Below are 16,327 nucleotides of genomic sequence, written 5' to 3'. Positions count from 1 at the left end.
TATAGCACAGGGAACTCTACTCACTATTCTGTAATAATCTAAATGGGAAAATAATCTGAAAAAGAATGGACATGTATATATGTATAACTGAATCACTTCGTTGTAGAGCAGAAATGATCACAACACTGTAAATCAACTATATGTCAATAAAACTTTAAAAAATGAAAAAACACAGCCAACTGATTTTCACTTTCATGAGCTCAGTTCTTTAAATTATTATTATTGTTAATTTCTTTGGCCTGGAATAGATGCCAACCTGAACAAGGGCTAATTATTATATAAAACCTTTAGCACATTAAAAGGCAGAATCGAAACTGAAAACATTGGTTTCAGACCAATCTCAAAGTAATCAGAAATCACCTCACCACCAAATTCATGCCCCCCTGTACCAAGCAGGGTCCCACTAAGAAACAGATGGTGTCCTCAAATAAGGTAATTTGAGAAGAGAGTAAGGCGTGGATAAAGCTTGGAGAAACCAAGTAGGGTACAGTCGTGGAGTTAGAATCAAAGAGATTCTAACGGGCCTAAGGAGTGAGAGGAGAGTGGTTTTTCAGAGCTAGAAGGGCAAGCCCACCAACCGAAGCTGTGACCCTGCGAAGACAACAGGGACCCTGACCTCACTCATCTCCCACCAGCAACAGTATTTCTCAATGCACCATAACTAGAAAATACTACTTGTTATTTCTGCAAAACACAGATTTCTCTGGAGAATGACAATGAAATGAAAATCCAAGACAGACCTTGCTAAATCACCTTCCCACATCTAGACAGACTCTGAACTTGAAGCACATTGCTCTTTAAATTTAATGAGCTTGACTGAAAATCAATAGTTTTTTGAGACCTACACCATATTTGTTTAAATAATACATACCAAAGGACAAAAATGTATTGAATGAAGACTGATTTGTAGAAACAAGTCTGTATTCAGTACTATAGCAAAGTATACTCTGATTATTGTCCTGGCTGGATACCAGGGTTTTTTGTTGTTGTTTAATGATCTATCCAATTGACCTAAATGACTATGTCTCTTTTACATTACAGAAGATGTATTAAATATAAACATTTATGTTCAGCTAAAATAATGTTCTCATGACACATCTGCAGACTGGGATTCCTTGAATCAGATAAGATTTGGACAAGATAAGGCCTTAAGCCCATTATGAATCTGAGAATTTGTGACTAGATTCAAGTGCTTCAGAAACAGGAAACTCACAGCTTTGAAATTTCTACATTTTTCATTTGAACCAATTTGTATTAAAAGTTTTAGAGAAAGGAAAGCCATGGTCTTTAGTGTATAATAGGGCCACATCAGTAGAGTAAATAACAGGCAGCTCACACAGTTCCTTGCCCTAGTGAAATAGTATGTGCCTTTGCAAATCAGAAAGTTCTTTCTCAATATTAGGTTTCATTATAATTCTTTTAATTCATAAAATGCTTATGAAAACACTTTACTTCTTTATTTTCTTAGGAGTGATATACAGATGAAGCTCCTCTTTAAAAAGTGCTTATTAAAGAGAACAGATTATCCCTATTTAGATATGCAAGTGTAGAAATTAATTTTTTTAATTATCAGATTTTTAATAATTATTTTAAAATGGAGGAACACGATTAGAAATGATGTGAAATAAATACTACTCTGTACCATTCACCCAGGATGAATTACCCAGGAGAGCAAGTATTTGTGTGACATTTCTATCACCTTAACATATTTATTGCTAAAAGGTAATGCACCGAGGTAATCTTCTCAGGTTGATTCCAAAATTGTTTTAATGCTTATTATATCTAAGTGCATGTAAGCTGCGTTCAAGCATTGTAATCCATTTCCATTGATGCTCAATGGCTTTTCCATGGACATATTTGTTCTATTTTCCCAAACAACTCTCAGTCCCCAAAGAAATCTCTTCTCTAGAAGAAATAATTTAAGAATATAATATCCCAGATTAGGTTCATGTAACATGGCAGAAACCAAAAAGTAACCATATTGCCTTCATATTTTATAACATGTGCTAAGCATCATGAATGTGATAAGTGGATGATTATGGGGAAAATGCACATCAGCAAACATGTCAGATTTCGGAAAATTCTATTCACAGAATTTTCTTTGAGAGAAATAACTCCACAATAATTTATTTACTATATACTTGTTACTTATTACATTTTCTGTGATAACTAGAAGAAATATATTACTTATTAACCTTTAATAGATTTGTAGCTAAGTCTGTTCTCTGCATGTGAGCAAAATTCCTAAATGACAGTTGAAAGGTAACTGAAAACAGCATTTGGCACTTCATATAGCCTTACAGATGGCATTTTGTTATTTTTCTTTAAGAAATTATCAGAATCTTCAAATGAGTACTAAAAAATTTTTTGATGTAAGTTTAAAATTGTTCTATTCAATATCTGAATATGTATGCCTTTGGGGGAATCTTGGGACTCACTGGTCCATAATAACTGATCACAATTCAGTGAAATTTTTTTTTAAAAAGTTCTACTTTTTTCCAAATGGTATTACAAGATAATTTGTTTTCAAAACAGATCTTAAAACATGAACTTAACTTTGCATAATGCAGCAAAAGTAAAATATTTGGAAACTATTTAATTTACATTTAAATTTTACAGACTTTAAGAAAAATCGGCAATGATATCCAAAGGACATTAGTTTCCCAGCCCAAGGATGACTCACGGCACCAGCTTGATCTATTTGATGTATTAGTCATTCCTCCGTCAACACAAAGGTATCCAGATGCGACCTTTTCTTTGTGTAATACAAAACAGACACACATTCAAGATGCGTAATGATTCTTTGTTAAAAGCCCTAAATTCCTAAACAAGTTCAAATAATTAAATGGCAATCTACTTCATTATTTATTATCAATTCTCTATCATTTATAGCCAAAAGATAAGAGTTTTAAAAAGGTTTCAGAAACTGAATTGGGGGGCAAATATAACTTGAGCATTGGTACGTTTTCCATGTGCAATCTCATTTAATATCCACTCTACTGCAGTACAGACTGATGAGTCAAGCTCAGTGAGGTTCAGTCACTTGTCCAAGATGCTATGAGTTGGCTGAATCACACTGAGGACCCAAGTGCATCTTACACCAAAACGTACCTTTCATTTCAAAGTGACACCCTTAGAAAAACTGAATACCTCTCTGATTTCTATTAGTTAATTGAATTGGTAAGAAAATTCTACAGGGCTGACAGGAACTAAAATATTCCAAGCCATTAATTTCATTAGCGTTTTTTTTTTTTAAACTATATAATGTCATATCCTGTTCTCCTGTACTCTGAGGAATTAGCATTACCCAACCATCCAAGAGGAGATGTAGTAACACAGAAGAACACAGTTCTGTGTCCTGAGATGAAGGAGCAGATTCAAACCTGGTTCAGGGTCTTCATACTGATCTCATGAAATTTTGAAAAAGTAAGAATGGTTGATTTTTGAACTAACATTGATTTCAGATCCAGGGGCGATATACATCAAACTGACTCTAAAGAACCCTGTATTTTATAAATCTCTTCTATTAGGAAACGAAGAAAAGAAATGCATGAAGCCAGACTCTAGGTAAAGATCCCCATCTCAGTTTTGAAGAAAACCAACCTGAAACACATTCACCTACAGCTGATACTAAAACTGCATGACACACAGGTGTACACATCTTTTGATATTTTAATTTACTGTCTACAAAAACTGTTGCCATTTAATGGAGCTTTTACATTAATACTATATATCTGAGCCACTTCCTAAATTTTTTGACGAAATTCTACAATGTCAAAAGCAAAAATTAGGGTGTCTTGCTTGACCAAGCCTATAATTTTAGTAATATGCTACTATTACTATACTTACAAATCATAACCAGGAATGAGTAACAGAAGCACTGGACTTGACATGCAAACACTCTTTTCTTCTTTCCTGGAAAGAGTTTGCATATGTTTGTCTTCAAATTGTGGAAGAAAGGATTTGGGAAATGTCATTTATGTAAAAGTAATGCTAGAGGCATAAGAGAGGAACATAGAAGTCAAGATAAACAGAAATTGGTAAATTTTCCTACCACTGCTTTTGTAGGCAGCCATGTATAGAATGTTATATTTATAATTATTATATGAAAATAAATATATATGGAATTAAGATTATTTCTCAATGACTCCATTCTTCTTGTTCTTTTAAAATGTTATCAAACAATATCTTGAGATTGGGAGCTGGTATAAGTAGTTCATTAATGGAACTGGAAATGTTATAAATGGTAGCTATCATCCCCTAAAATGGTAGCTATCATCCCCTAAAAAAAGAGATAGGATAAGGTGGCAGCTATCCCCAAATGATGTATTTTTATCATTTTGATTTTAACCAAGTGATTGCTATCTTTCCTATTAAGATGTTTTGTTGTTGTTCATTTACCATTCGTCTCAACCAGTATTTACTGAAGCTGTTTACTGTGCTAGACAGCTGGAAGACCAAGTCTGAATATTTGAAGAACTTGCAAGCCTAGCGGTAGGAGATGGCAATATAAAAGAGAGATGCATTCCAGATGATAAATGCTAGAACAGAAGTGCAGTATGCACAAAGGGCTATGGGCCCAGCCAAAGGGTGAGGTGAACTGTCTGGCTCCGTGTCTTCAAGGAACAGACTCAGTATGCCTTCCTACATTCTGATAAGGAATGTTGGATCATGGCATTTGGAAAGGAAGTAAGATCAAAGGAGAGTAAAGAGGAAAGTGAAAGCAGTGATGGGGGCAAAAAAAGAAAAGTAGAAAGAAAGGAAAGTACTTAAAACTATGAGACACACAAATTACTCTAGATCTGTGCCTAAAAGTGCAAACACACAAACAGGCTAGATTTTACACAGGCACATGATGAGGCTTCCCAGGGGTGGTTGATTATCAAGGTTTATTAGAAGCAGGATGAAAAGACAAATAAGTGTGTGTGTTCGGATTTCCTGGAATCTATACAGGGATCCCAATCTCTCTTCGCATAAGTAGCGCCATTGATGTAAGGAGGAAACAAAGGTTCCATTAAGACTTATTGTAGGATTTAGATAGCCTGGTGTGGAATTTCTCTCTCCAAACTGTTTTATTTTAAGTGAAGTTGTAATAAAAAAGACCACATATCATCTTTTATATTTTAGCTTTATAGTCCAGAATCATCTTTGCTAAGAGTTCCCTAAAAAATAATAAAGACCTCATGAATAAATGTGAGTCTCTCCCCAGACTTTTACCTGAAAAACAGCAATACTGTTTCAGTTTTCTTTTAAAAATAGTTATACACACTGCTCATAGGTTTTTTGTTTTTAAAAAAATAACTGCCTGAAATAAGACATTATTTGTTACAGGCTTCATTCTGCTGATTTACTTGGTTTTCAAAATTTCACATAAAAGTTGGGAAATGACAACTAAGTTTCTATAATCATGTGGCACTCTCAAATATGTCAAATATGATCTTCAGTAGGAAGATACTTAAAATATAACACTTTAATGAAGCAACAATTTTAGTCTTATAATGTATTTGAGATAACATTTGCAATTGTCACTCCAGTGATAGTCTTCTTGTTATTTTCTAGCTATGAAGTTCTTAAGTTCATGAATGTATTAACAAACATCTTAGTACTAATCCTGTCTCAAAACAGACATCTTATTGCTAGGAGCCTATAGTTTTCTCAAATACTAACTATCATAATTCCAATGGACACATTTAAAATACTCAGCATTTGGTGTAACTTTGCCATGACTATCAGCATCACATAAAACAATTCTATCTACAGGAATGTAAAGATAATTCATCAAATTTGTGCCACCTCTATGATGTAATCAATGTGGAAAATAGTTCTACTCAAGGTTTCTGAGTCAGTGCTTATTACAGTAAGTCAGACACTATGGGGAATAAAATCTTGTATTTATTCCTCTGATGATTTATAGGATAGTTTTTTTTCACAGAAGATGTATAATAAGGTAATACAAAATATAAGTGGAATTTTTAAAACCCCATTTTAGAAGCTGGAATTACATGTTATCAAATAAAGTGAAGAGATTTGGGAATAAAACTGGGTATGACTAGCACAACTATATGTAATTACAAACCTCAAGCCCTGGGAGTATCAGTGTGTGGTATTTTATCTGAAATAGTGTTCAATGATTCATAAGATTTTACATTTTATATATCAAATGTTTAAGATTTAGTGTACTTTTCATAAATTTGACTAAATTAAGAGTCTGCACAGATTTTCACATTCCTTTTCCTATAATGCAGCATAGCCCAAAAGGTCTTCTTTGAATAAGGTAAGGAGTGTTATAAACATATTATATAAGAATTACTTACAAATGCATCAGCTTCAATTATGTCATCGGGAATTACTTATGCTTATGTTTCTGACTCAGAATACCTAAGCAATTCAAGAGCACCATGTAAAATGCAGAGTATAGGCTGATAAAGTATATCTTCTTCCCTATTATATAAACTTTTCCTCTTCAGCTGTGCTAACATGTTAACAGTTTTAATACAATATGGATGTATTCTTTCTCATTCTGCCAGCTAATTAGCCAAAAGAAATGTAATTCTTCCCCATGATTTAAACACCTAATGTCGAAAATCATTCTTATTCTTAGTCATTCACTAAAACAAATGGCCATCTAGTCCAACTTGTGTAAATCCCAGCACTGTCTTCACCCACGCCTCATGATCACCACCAGCAAAATCTTTGAACATGTTAGGGTGTACACAACAACTGTTTTTGTCACTGGCTACCATTCACAAAAAAAAAAAAAAAAAGGTTGTAAAACTGGATTCTCATTCCACTGTCCTCAGTGGTCAATTTGATGATAAAATTTTCACCACCGAAGAGGTATCTTTTCTAAACTGTATTAAAACAATACAACAAACAGGCAAAAATGAGTTTCTGGTGTTAACCGTCTTATTAGCCAGTAACATCACACTTTTCTTGGGTACTGTAGCTTCTTATTCTAAGGGACACTAATTGGTTTTAAATGGTGTTAAATACCATCCCTGCAGTTGAAAGTGCTTCTCTGGGATTTTTACTAGAGAAAAGAACTCCTGTAATTTAAAACCACTTTGCTTTCTTCAGTCACAGCTGTTAGTGAAACACTGACCTGTAGAAATCTTAAAGGTTTTTCACCCCTCCCTCAATGACATCAGTCTGCATTTATTTTCTAACACTTCTTTTCCCCTCGTGCCATGGCTCTTCCATAACCCCCATCTCCCAAAATGTTTTCAGCAGAAAAATCACCGCTTTTCGCCGGTTAAGCCCTTTTCTCTCTTTCCCCAACCCCCGCCCCCAAACCCTTGGCTACCCTTAAAGAAAATTCTCCAACAACGTGTCAATTTTATATTGGCCACAAAGACAACTTCTGTTGGGGGAGGCGGAGGGGGAGAGCGACTGGTGCTTGGCTGTCCCCTTCCACAGACAAGGATCTTTGTGGCGATCAGAAAACATTTCCTGCATAAAAAAAATCAACACACACTCTGGTTGCAGGGTTGGGGAGTAAGACCGAATCTGTACCAGCTGTGCCCTCAAACGAATGGACCACATCCCCTACCCTTCCAAATGGGAAAGTCATTTTCTCAAAATATGCCAGTTTTCTTGCCTTATTAAACACAATCTACAGCCTCAAATCCTCAGGCAGCTCCCCCACTAGGATCTGGGTGTAAGCTCTACATCATTCCTGTACTTTCCCTCTTTCCTCCGCACTTCCATAGCACTGCTTTTCTATCTTGCTCGTCTCTGACAAGCTCCCTCTACTCGCGAGCATCGACTGGGGACGCAGAAGATAAGGAGCAGAATTCATGCACTCCGGGTACCGGATCTTGCGGGACCCGCCAGTGTTAATTCCGCCCGCCGCCGGCCCTCACGTGACCTCAGGGCCGGGAAACCCGAGTTTGCGCCCCCCAGGGAGCTTCCCTTGACCCAAGAGCCTGCCCAGGACTCCCTGGGCCAAGCGTCTGAAACACAATCCCGGGCCTGCCGGGGAGGAGCACCCCTGTCTTCAGGTGTCAGCAAGTCATTTGGTCCACACAGGCCTGCTTTTGAGTTTGTGTCACCTTTTAGCCGCGACGCACCAAATTCCAACCTAGAAAGGTGTCACAGATGACAAGGTGGACAGGAGCAGAAGGAAAAAAACTACAGATCTATTCACAGGTGTGTGTGTTGTGTGTGTGTGTCTGTCAGTAGCCTAAGAAAGCGTCCCTCTCCCTCCTCACCGACCTCCAGCACAAACTGGCTCTGCGTTTTTGCATCTCTTTCCTCTTGAATATTCCACTCCTACCTGGGCGCAAGCTGCTTAGCGCTTTCCTATCCTCACCGCCCCATGCCTAAAACCTTGAAACTAAAGGCCTTCATCTATGAAGATTACAAATCAAATAAATCCAAAGGTGACAAGAGTAAAGGAACAAGGGTTAGGCCAGTGTATAGACATCACAGCACGTTTTACCCCCCCCCCCAACCCCCATCTCCCCCCTCTCGGCCGGCGCTTACCTTCTTTGGGCGGTCGTTTGGCCTCTCTGGTGAGATTGCAGACCTGGGTGGTTTGCAGCTCTTGGGTCAGGCAGCCCTCGGTCTGCTCATTCAGAGGCAACACCACATTATTTAACAAAACCAGCGACTGGTCGTCGATCCCCCACTCGCCCAAATGCTGAGGGCAGGTGCATTTTGTATACATGATCCCGCATGATTCTGTTCTCCCATTTTCTGATTTTAAGCAGCTCTCCAACCAAGTGCATAATACATGGCAACCAAACTGGCTTGGGCTCACCTTGTTCAATACCAAAAACTCAAAAAAAGATTTCTGATCTTCTTCCCCTTTTTTCTGTAATCCTGGAAAATCGGTTGGAAAGACCCGACGTATTTGAATAAAATTTTTATCATATTGTAGAAAAACGAAAGCATTCTTGGATTCGCAGAGTTGCATTATAGAATGATTCTTTCTTAAAAGATCCTTTATTTTTTCATGGGAAAAATGATCAAACTGATAAGCCAGGAGGGAAAAGTTAGAGCAGCTAAGGTCCTTTTTGGAAAATTTCAGGTAAATGCTGTATTTGGTTGGATCTGGATTTTCCAGCGTCCAAGTGCAGTTTGTAAAGTTTTTGGGAAACATTTCACTTACAGAATACGATCCATAAATTACTCCCTTCACCAAAGTTGAACACCAGAAGTCTTGGGCAGCATTAAATCCAAACATAACCAGGAGATAGGTGGAAAATATATAAATCAGCAGGTTACGAACAGCCTTCATCCTATGTCATTTGGCCTGTAAAAATGGCAATGAAAGTAAAATGCAAGTAGGAGTCTATGCGCATTGGAAAAAAGAAACTCCTTCCAGTATTACAGCCAGCTGTTTTCAAGATTTCAGTAAAAATCCCTTTTAAAAGAAGGACAGGTAATTTTTATTTTATAACGCCAGAAAATTATCAGTTGCTGTGTGAACAGCGCCCTCACGTGGTAATTTACAATGGCCAAAAGTCTACATTCAATTTAAAAATAATATTTAATAGATAATTAATAGGAATGCTCTTAATTTATCTACCAGTATTTCCTTCTATTGCATTATGATTCTATTGAAAGAAAAGGAAAAATATGTTTTTAAAATGTAATAGCCTAAACGTTCATTTTTGAAATATTTTTAAGCAACATATGCAACCTTTTCTGCGCCTCAGCCCTCTCTCTGCCTGCAGTAAACATCAGATAAAATCTAATCTGATAATCTGTGAACAGCTGTCATCATATTATTTCTTTTCTTTTAAATGTGAAAGTAATTATGATAAATGATAGCCTCAATTTTAAAAGCACAAATGATAATTTGTTGCAGCTAAAATTTCATTGCCCAAATGCTCCTTCTCATCTTTGCAGGGGCCACTGTGTGAACTGATGGGAAATTCCTGTGCAAAAACACAGGTATTCGTGTGGATTAACAGAATGTTTAAATCATCATCCAAGAAAGGGCAGATACATAGGCAAGACTTGTCTTTGGAGATCATTATTGAGAACCAGGATTTAAGGCAGTCATTTCAATGTGACGTGCCCTCTTGGGATACATAAAGTGGATCACTGTATTAGTATCTGTACCCAAAGGTGATGTGAGTGAAAAATCCCAGAACCACAGGAACTGAACTGGTTTCAGTCTTTCAATTTTTTTTTTTAATTAGGGCTATTTTATCTAGAGTTAGCTACTGTAATTTAAGATTTACACAGGGTAGCTAAACGATATTAGCATTGTCTTTCCTAGAATATTTCAAGTATTGAATTGCTCCCTATCCAACAACAGCTCCAAAGCTCCTCTTTTTTTCCTCTATATTTTTTTAACCTGGCCTTGCATAATACAGTAAGCCTTGGTTATATTTACCTCTGTAAGTTGTTATCCAAAAGTAACTTGAATATTTTTCAGCTTTAACCTTTAAGAAGTTATTTCTTAGAATAAATGACACTGCTTTTTTGTTTAGCCTTTGAGCTGAGAAAAGTGATGCCAAGTTAATTTTAAAAGTCTTTAGGCTGCAGTCTCTTCCACTGTTCTGTAAACAGAGACAGACATACAGATATATATATAGTTAAGAGTTTTCATTGTCTTTGCCTGGGTCCTGTCTGAACCAAAGGATAAAACCCTCTTCTTTCCCATTGCATAACATACACCAACGCATGCACACACAATCCAGTGACTGAAGTCCCGGAAGACAGATCTGCATTCCCCAGATCATAATTCCAATTCCATGCTTTGATATAAGCAAAAACAGCCCCAACTCTAAATCTCTATAGAGCAGCAGTTTAAAATAACATCAGAATTGCTGGGTTTATCAAAACAGTGTTCTCTGATTCAAACATACAGCTCAATGAATAATGCATTTTCTTCTTGAGAAAATAAAGCCAATGAGCATTTAAAGGTTAAAAAATAGGCAAAGTTATAGGAAATTCTGGAAATAATTCCTTTTTTTTTTTTTTTTTTTTTTGCTGTAGCACTTTGCAGGCAATGCAGGTCTGCGCAGTGTTCTTCAGGATAGAGTGTAGGCGTTGAGAGCCAATGTGACAATAAGTGTCTAAATTAGGAATTCCACCCATGAAAGGGGGCTTCATTTTATAATCAGTAACTCAAAAAGAGGTCGTATTTCTTTCCCTAATGAAATCCGGTTACTTTTGCTTCCATTTATTTGACAGTGCATGTCTGCATTGCTGTGCCCATCAAGGATTAGAAAGAGTGAGGAAATGGCTCTGATTTCACTTTCAAGCCTGCTCAAGAAAGCCCCCTCAATATAATGTCTTTATTTTAATCATTTTTAGCCTCGGTGTACGGTGTCTCCTTTTATTCTAAATAATCAAAAATGAATCACTGAACTCTGCCGCCACCACCACCCCCACCCCACCCCCCGCCAGCCCCCGACTGCAGGGCCACTTCAAACAATTCTATTTCTCTAATAAATAAAGAATGGGGTATTAAGAGCCAGCCACCGAGGCTTCAAGGATGTTGCATTTATTTATTTATTTGTTTCCTGCTGAGGAGCAAACCAGCCTTTAGTTTGATCTCCTCAAAACTGATTTTCTGGGTGACACTTTAGTTTAGCCGAACATAGACGGCGCCATCACTCCACTGAATTTTTCCCAACACAAGACCCACTGCCTCCCCTAATCTTAATTTCCTTTTAACCTAAAATATCCCCCCATAAAATTACCCCAGTCACACACAACCGTCAGATTTTCTAGGTCTCGCTGCCGATTCCTTTCAACCCAGCACATCTCTTGAAAACCAGACTTCTCTAACTTTTCAACTGCGGCGTTTAAGTAAATGCAGACAGTCGGGTTTGCTCGCAGCCCCTCCATCAGCCAGCAACAGCCTTGCCTTTCCTGGTCCTCCCTCCGCAAACAGCTAGCCGAGAGCTCCTCGGTGGCGACCCTGGCAAGAGGGAAGGTGACCCCTGGACCCCCTTCCTTACCTTCCACTCCGAAAGCTCAGGGAGGCTCTTGCTCTAAGACACCAGCACAGGCACGCGTCCCAGCAACAGTGACGGAGAGACTCCCCTTCGGTCCCAAGCACCGTTGCCCATTTTCCCCCGCTGAGCTTCAAAAATCAGGATTGATTTTTTTTAAACGTACACATAAGAGGAGCAAAAGATGGGGTGGGGGTGCGAGTCAAAGAGGGGAGGGGTGGGAGAAAAACCCAGGACCCCGGAGCCTACGCCGTATCCAATTGAATCCAACCTCCAACCGAGGCGGTGCCGGGGGCGGGGAGCCCCCCCCCCCAAGGCAGACACTAAGGAGACAAAAAAATGCAAGTGGCTTAAGAGCGAGGATTTGTTTTTCCGAATCTACCCCCCAACAAACCGGTCAGCCAAGAAGCCAAGAAAGCGCTGAGACGAGAAGCGGCGGCGTCTGCTAAGGCAGATTGGTTGGGGCGGTGGGTTTATTACGGGAGTGTTCGCGGTCGGCTCGGAAGGCTCAAGCTTATGCTTTCTCTTTCCGCTCTCCTCCCGCCTCCTCCTCCCGCTCCCCCCGCCCCGCAGGTACTGATGGACGGACGGCGACTAAGGAGAGGGGAAAAAATCCTTGGCTGGTGATGTCGGAAAGCTGCTTGAATGCCCAGCGAGGAGGGAGGCGCGGGAGGGCGCGAGATAGTAAAGCTCTGTATCGGGTGTGCGCGCGGCGCTCGGTCTCCTCAGGCGCGTGAGGGAGGGGGAGCGCGGTCCCGAGGCGCGCTCCGGGACCCGCGTGCTCGTGGGCGCGCGCGTCCAGCGCTGTGCGCCCGGCGGCCGCCCGGGGCTCCACGCGCGCAGCGCGGCCGCGGCGCCTCCAGGAGCTCAGCCTGGCGCGGGCGCGGGCGGGGCGCTGAGAGAGCGGCGGCGCAAGGCGGGAGGACGCGCGGGAGGCAGAGGGGCTGGGAGAGCTTAGCCCGGGCCACCGAGCGCCAGCACGTCACGACTGCTCCAAACCCTGCACGTCCCGGGAGCTGCGCTTTCTGCGTCTGGGAGGTCTGTGCATCGTCGGTTCCCACAGCTGGGGCTGGCGGCGATCGGCCGTCAGAGAAACTCCCTGGGAGGCGAGGCCAGGGGGGTGCGGAGGACGGGAGGCTAATCCCGGGGCTGGGAAGTAAATGCTGCACTTGATCGTCTTTCTCTTTCTTTCAGCGCCGACCTGTCGCAACCCAAGAGCTGTCATTTCCGCACCGGGATTCGGAGGGATGGATCGCCCGCCGCGAAGGGGGCTGGTCTCGGTCCCCGAACTGCTCTGTCCCCGGGTGGAACAATGCTAGTTTTTCTCTGCTAGGCTGCAATTAACATCTTACTTGTTCTGGCTGATACAGGCTTTGTCGGGACCGCGGTGCGGCGACCGAGGTTGGGCTAGCGCGTTGCTTTCTGCATGGCAATGGGATCGTGATTGTGGGGTCTAAACTTTTGTTTTGTTAATCCATCCGATTCTTTTTCGAGTTTCCCTAGTAACGGTTTGGGGACGGGAGTGAGAAGGGAGGAGGGAAAAGGGGAGGAGAAGGTACCAGATTCTCGATTTTGCAGGGAAAGAGAGATAAATTTCCATTACTCCCCACCTTGATTTTCTTGCCTCCTGGGTAGTTGGCTGACAACTATTTGATGATGTAGCTTCCAATTCTTGCTGCAAAAGGTCATTCGCCTACCGCTTATGTTTCTACTTGTAAACGCAGTTGGTGGCTTGCAAAACAGGTGCTAAATTAGTGCGTTGATGTGGTTGGAAGAGACAATACTGGCTAATTCGCGTTAAGTGTCCGATCTTTACTCCCAAGGGTGAGTGGCTTGCGCGGTAGGTGAAGTTGAATAAAACATTTTTCCATCATTTTCTCTCCCTACTTTCTCTGCATTTTTTCTTCCTCTTTTTCCTCACCCCTGGGGCGATTGGATAGCCCAGAACGTCGTTTTAAAAGAGGATTATAGTGAAAACAGGAAGATGCCAGTGATTTTTTTATTCACAGAAGTTGCTTGAAATATTAAAATTGGCTCTTTACTGCTTAATACATATGAATAGGTGACCCTCTTTAAGGCTTGCTCTTCTGGGGCAAGTGTAGAGAATAACACGCTGTAAGGGAAACAGTTAATCATTCCCAACCAGCAGGTTTTAACTATGTTCCAAGAAAATTCACTGCTGAGAGAGCCGCCTGGATGGCGTTTTGGTTTTGTGCCATTTTTGGTTCATTCTGATATTTTTTATTCATTTAAGAGAATGTGAAAGGAAAATAGGGTTTACGTCCAGGGCATAATCCAAAACATTGTATCTTCAGCAACACATTTTCTTTTAAAAACAAACAATATTCAGCAATACAAAGAAGCACATTTCATTTATTCCCACTTCTTCAAAGATTGTGATTATGATATTTACAAGACATTTAATCAGTACTGCTATTTGCCAGAAACAAAAATAAAGGAACTAATAACGTGCAAAAAAAAAAGAAAGAAAGAAAAGGAGAATGTTTTTCGTGATTTGTATATGAAAAAGAAATAATATGAGGTTTAGATATACTTCTACTTTGCATCTAGTGATTCCTCACATTATCTTTGGACATTAATTTAGATGTTTCTTTAAAAATCTTGTGTGTCTCATGACATAAGGATTTCAGCCAAAAGGGACAATTTAAAAAGCCTTAATCTTGAAAGGGTAGGAGCACTCACTCCGAGGGTCATTTATATTCAGAAGGAATGCAGCACTGGGTTAGGGAGAAAGCCGCCCTTAATAAAGCACTTCACCCTTCACACTGTTTCCCATAACCTTCATAAATTGCAGGCCACTGAGCTGGCCTGATGATGATCCTGCTGAGGTATATTTATAGCAGGTGATTTGTGGATGATAAATATGCCAAGAAAATGCAGGCTCCAGGAACCCCAGGCTGGTCTGACTTGCTCAGGGAGTCAGAATCACAAAAAAAATCTTAACCTGGAACATCTGGTCTCGGGCCCTGACAGCACAGTGTGAGGCAGACCACAGGAGAGCCACCCTGCTCCATGTCTGCACAGTGTGCCACCCTCGTGAGAGCACTGCTGACACACTGACCCACCCACAAAAGGAAAGCAACAGTTGGCACTGCTGTAGGGTCCTTTCCTCCCTGTTAAGATTGAGCTATTTCATGCTTTAATGCATTTTAAGATTACCATTTCAAATTATAATCATTACCCTTCCTTGCCCTCTTTCACAAGCCTGTGTATATGTTTGCATGTACATAAACACATGTGCATATTTTACATATGCACACATGACACATGCATATGTGCATATATGTACGTTACATGTAACTATACATATACACCTACATAATATTCTAAAATAAAATACTCTAACCCCCAAACTGCCAGATTGTAGAAACTAATTTTCATTTCAGTTTCCTTGCCAACTTTCAAAAGGATTATTGAGAAACCAGTGTTAGCATATCAAAATAGAGTATTGTATTTTAAATTGGCCCAGGTTTGTAAAGTTAAAAGTCCTTCAAATTTCTTTCTCCTATTGCTAAGATGACTTAAGGGAGTACCCTGGTGGCCTAGTGGTTAAGGACTTGGTGTTGTCACTGCTATGGCTTGGGTCACTGCTGTGGTGCAGAGCAGATTTGATCCCTGGCCCAGGAACTTCTGCATGCCACAGGCATGGTCAAAAAAAAAAAAAGATTACTTTGGAAAAATCTGAATTCTAAGTATAATTTCTCACTCACCTTTTCTTCTTTTGCCTTTTTTTTTCTTGCTAAGCCTCTTCTACATTTGAAAAAAGCCCCATCTTCCAGGTCATTGCTTAAAATTCAGTATAACCTCTACAATTCTCAGACACAAATAATAAGAATGTGTTTTGAATATGTTTACTCACTTTTAGAAAGTAGTTTATACCTCCATACCCCTGTTTCTCATAGTTTTTCTGGTATTACTGTAGTACTATATTTTAAATTTTAATAACTTTTCTTCAGTAAGATCTTAAGGACAAATAAGTTTGTATTCTTTGTTCAATATGCTCTAATTTTTAATACTTAATATCTCCAATATATACCAACAAAAAGTTTTGGAAATCACTAACTTCCTGTAAAGAATGAATGTAATAACTTCAGAGATATGAGCCTTAACTACCTTATTTTTTACTCTAATCAACGAATGCATATATATTCCATGTTAATAAAATGATAAAAATATTACATGGTTACATCGTTTTGAACACTTACCTTATGCTTAATATTTGAATATTTACTATGAACTGAAACAACAACTTCTCTTTCTCTTCCTCCTCCCCTTGTTTCTTATTATTATTAAAAATTGAAGTCTCTCAGGAACTTAGCTGATTCTCTTCAGTCTCTAAAAACACATTGGCCGTTTTCATTGGGATATCCCGGGATAGAAAGTACTTG

General features: G+C 39.6%; 1 protein-coding gene across 3 annotated transcripts in view; it reads right to left on the bottom strand.

The window, feature by feature from the left end:
* ADGRB3 (adhesion G protein-coupled receptor B3) overlaps positions 1-12,639 on the bottom strand; it is a 732,417-nt gene extending 719,778 nt beyond the window's left edge. Inside the window, exons 1-3 of one of the 3 annotated variants that reach the window (XM_047760010.1) lie at positions 11,925-12,639; positions 10,349-10,514; positions 8,485-9,256 (exon numbers count right to left, since the gene is read on the bottom strand). In XM_047760010.1, the coding sequence (XP_047615966.1) occupies positions 8,485-9,241 (757 nt within the window). In that variant the 5' untranslated portion in view covers positions 9,242-9,256; positions 10,349-10,514; positions 11,925-12,639. The remainder of the gene's footprint in view (positions 1-8,484; positions 9,257-10,348; positions 10,515-11,924) is intronic. The other 2 variants (XM_047760017.1, XM_047760000.1) reach the window with 2 other exon arrangements.
* Between the last annotated feature and the right edge of the window lie 3,688 nt (positions 12,640-16,327).

The sequence above is a fragment of the Phacochoerus africanus genome, chromosome 2 (genome assembly GCF_016906955.1).
Source record: "Phacochoerus africanus isolate WHEZ1 chromosome 2, ROS_Pafr_v1, whole genome shotgun sequence".
Taxonomy (NCBI): Eukaryota; Metazoa; Chordata; class Mammalia; order Artiodactyla; family Suidae; genus Phacochoerus; species Phacochoerus africanus.
Note: the sequence above shows the minus strand (reverse complement) of the source record. Positions and strands in the feature narration are given on the sequence as shown.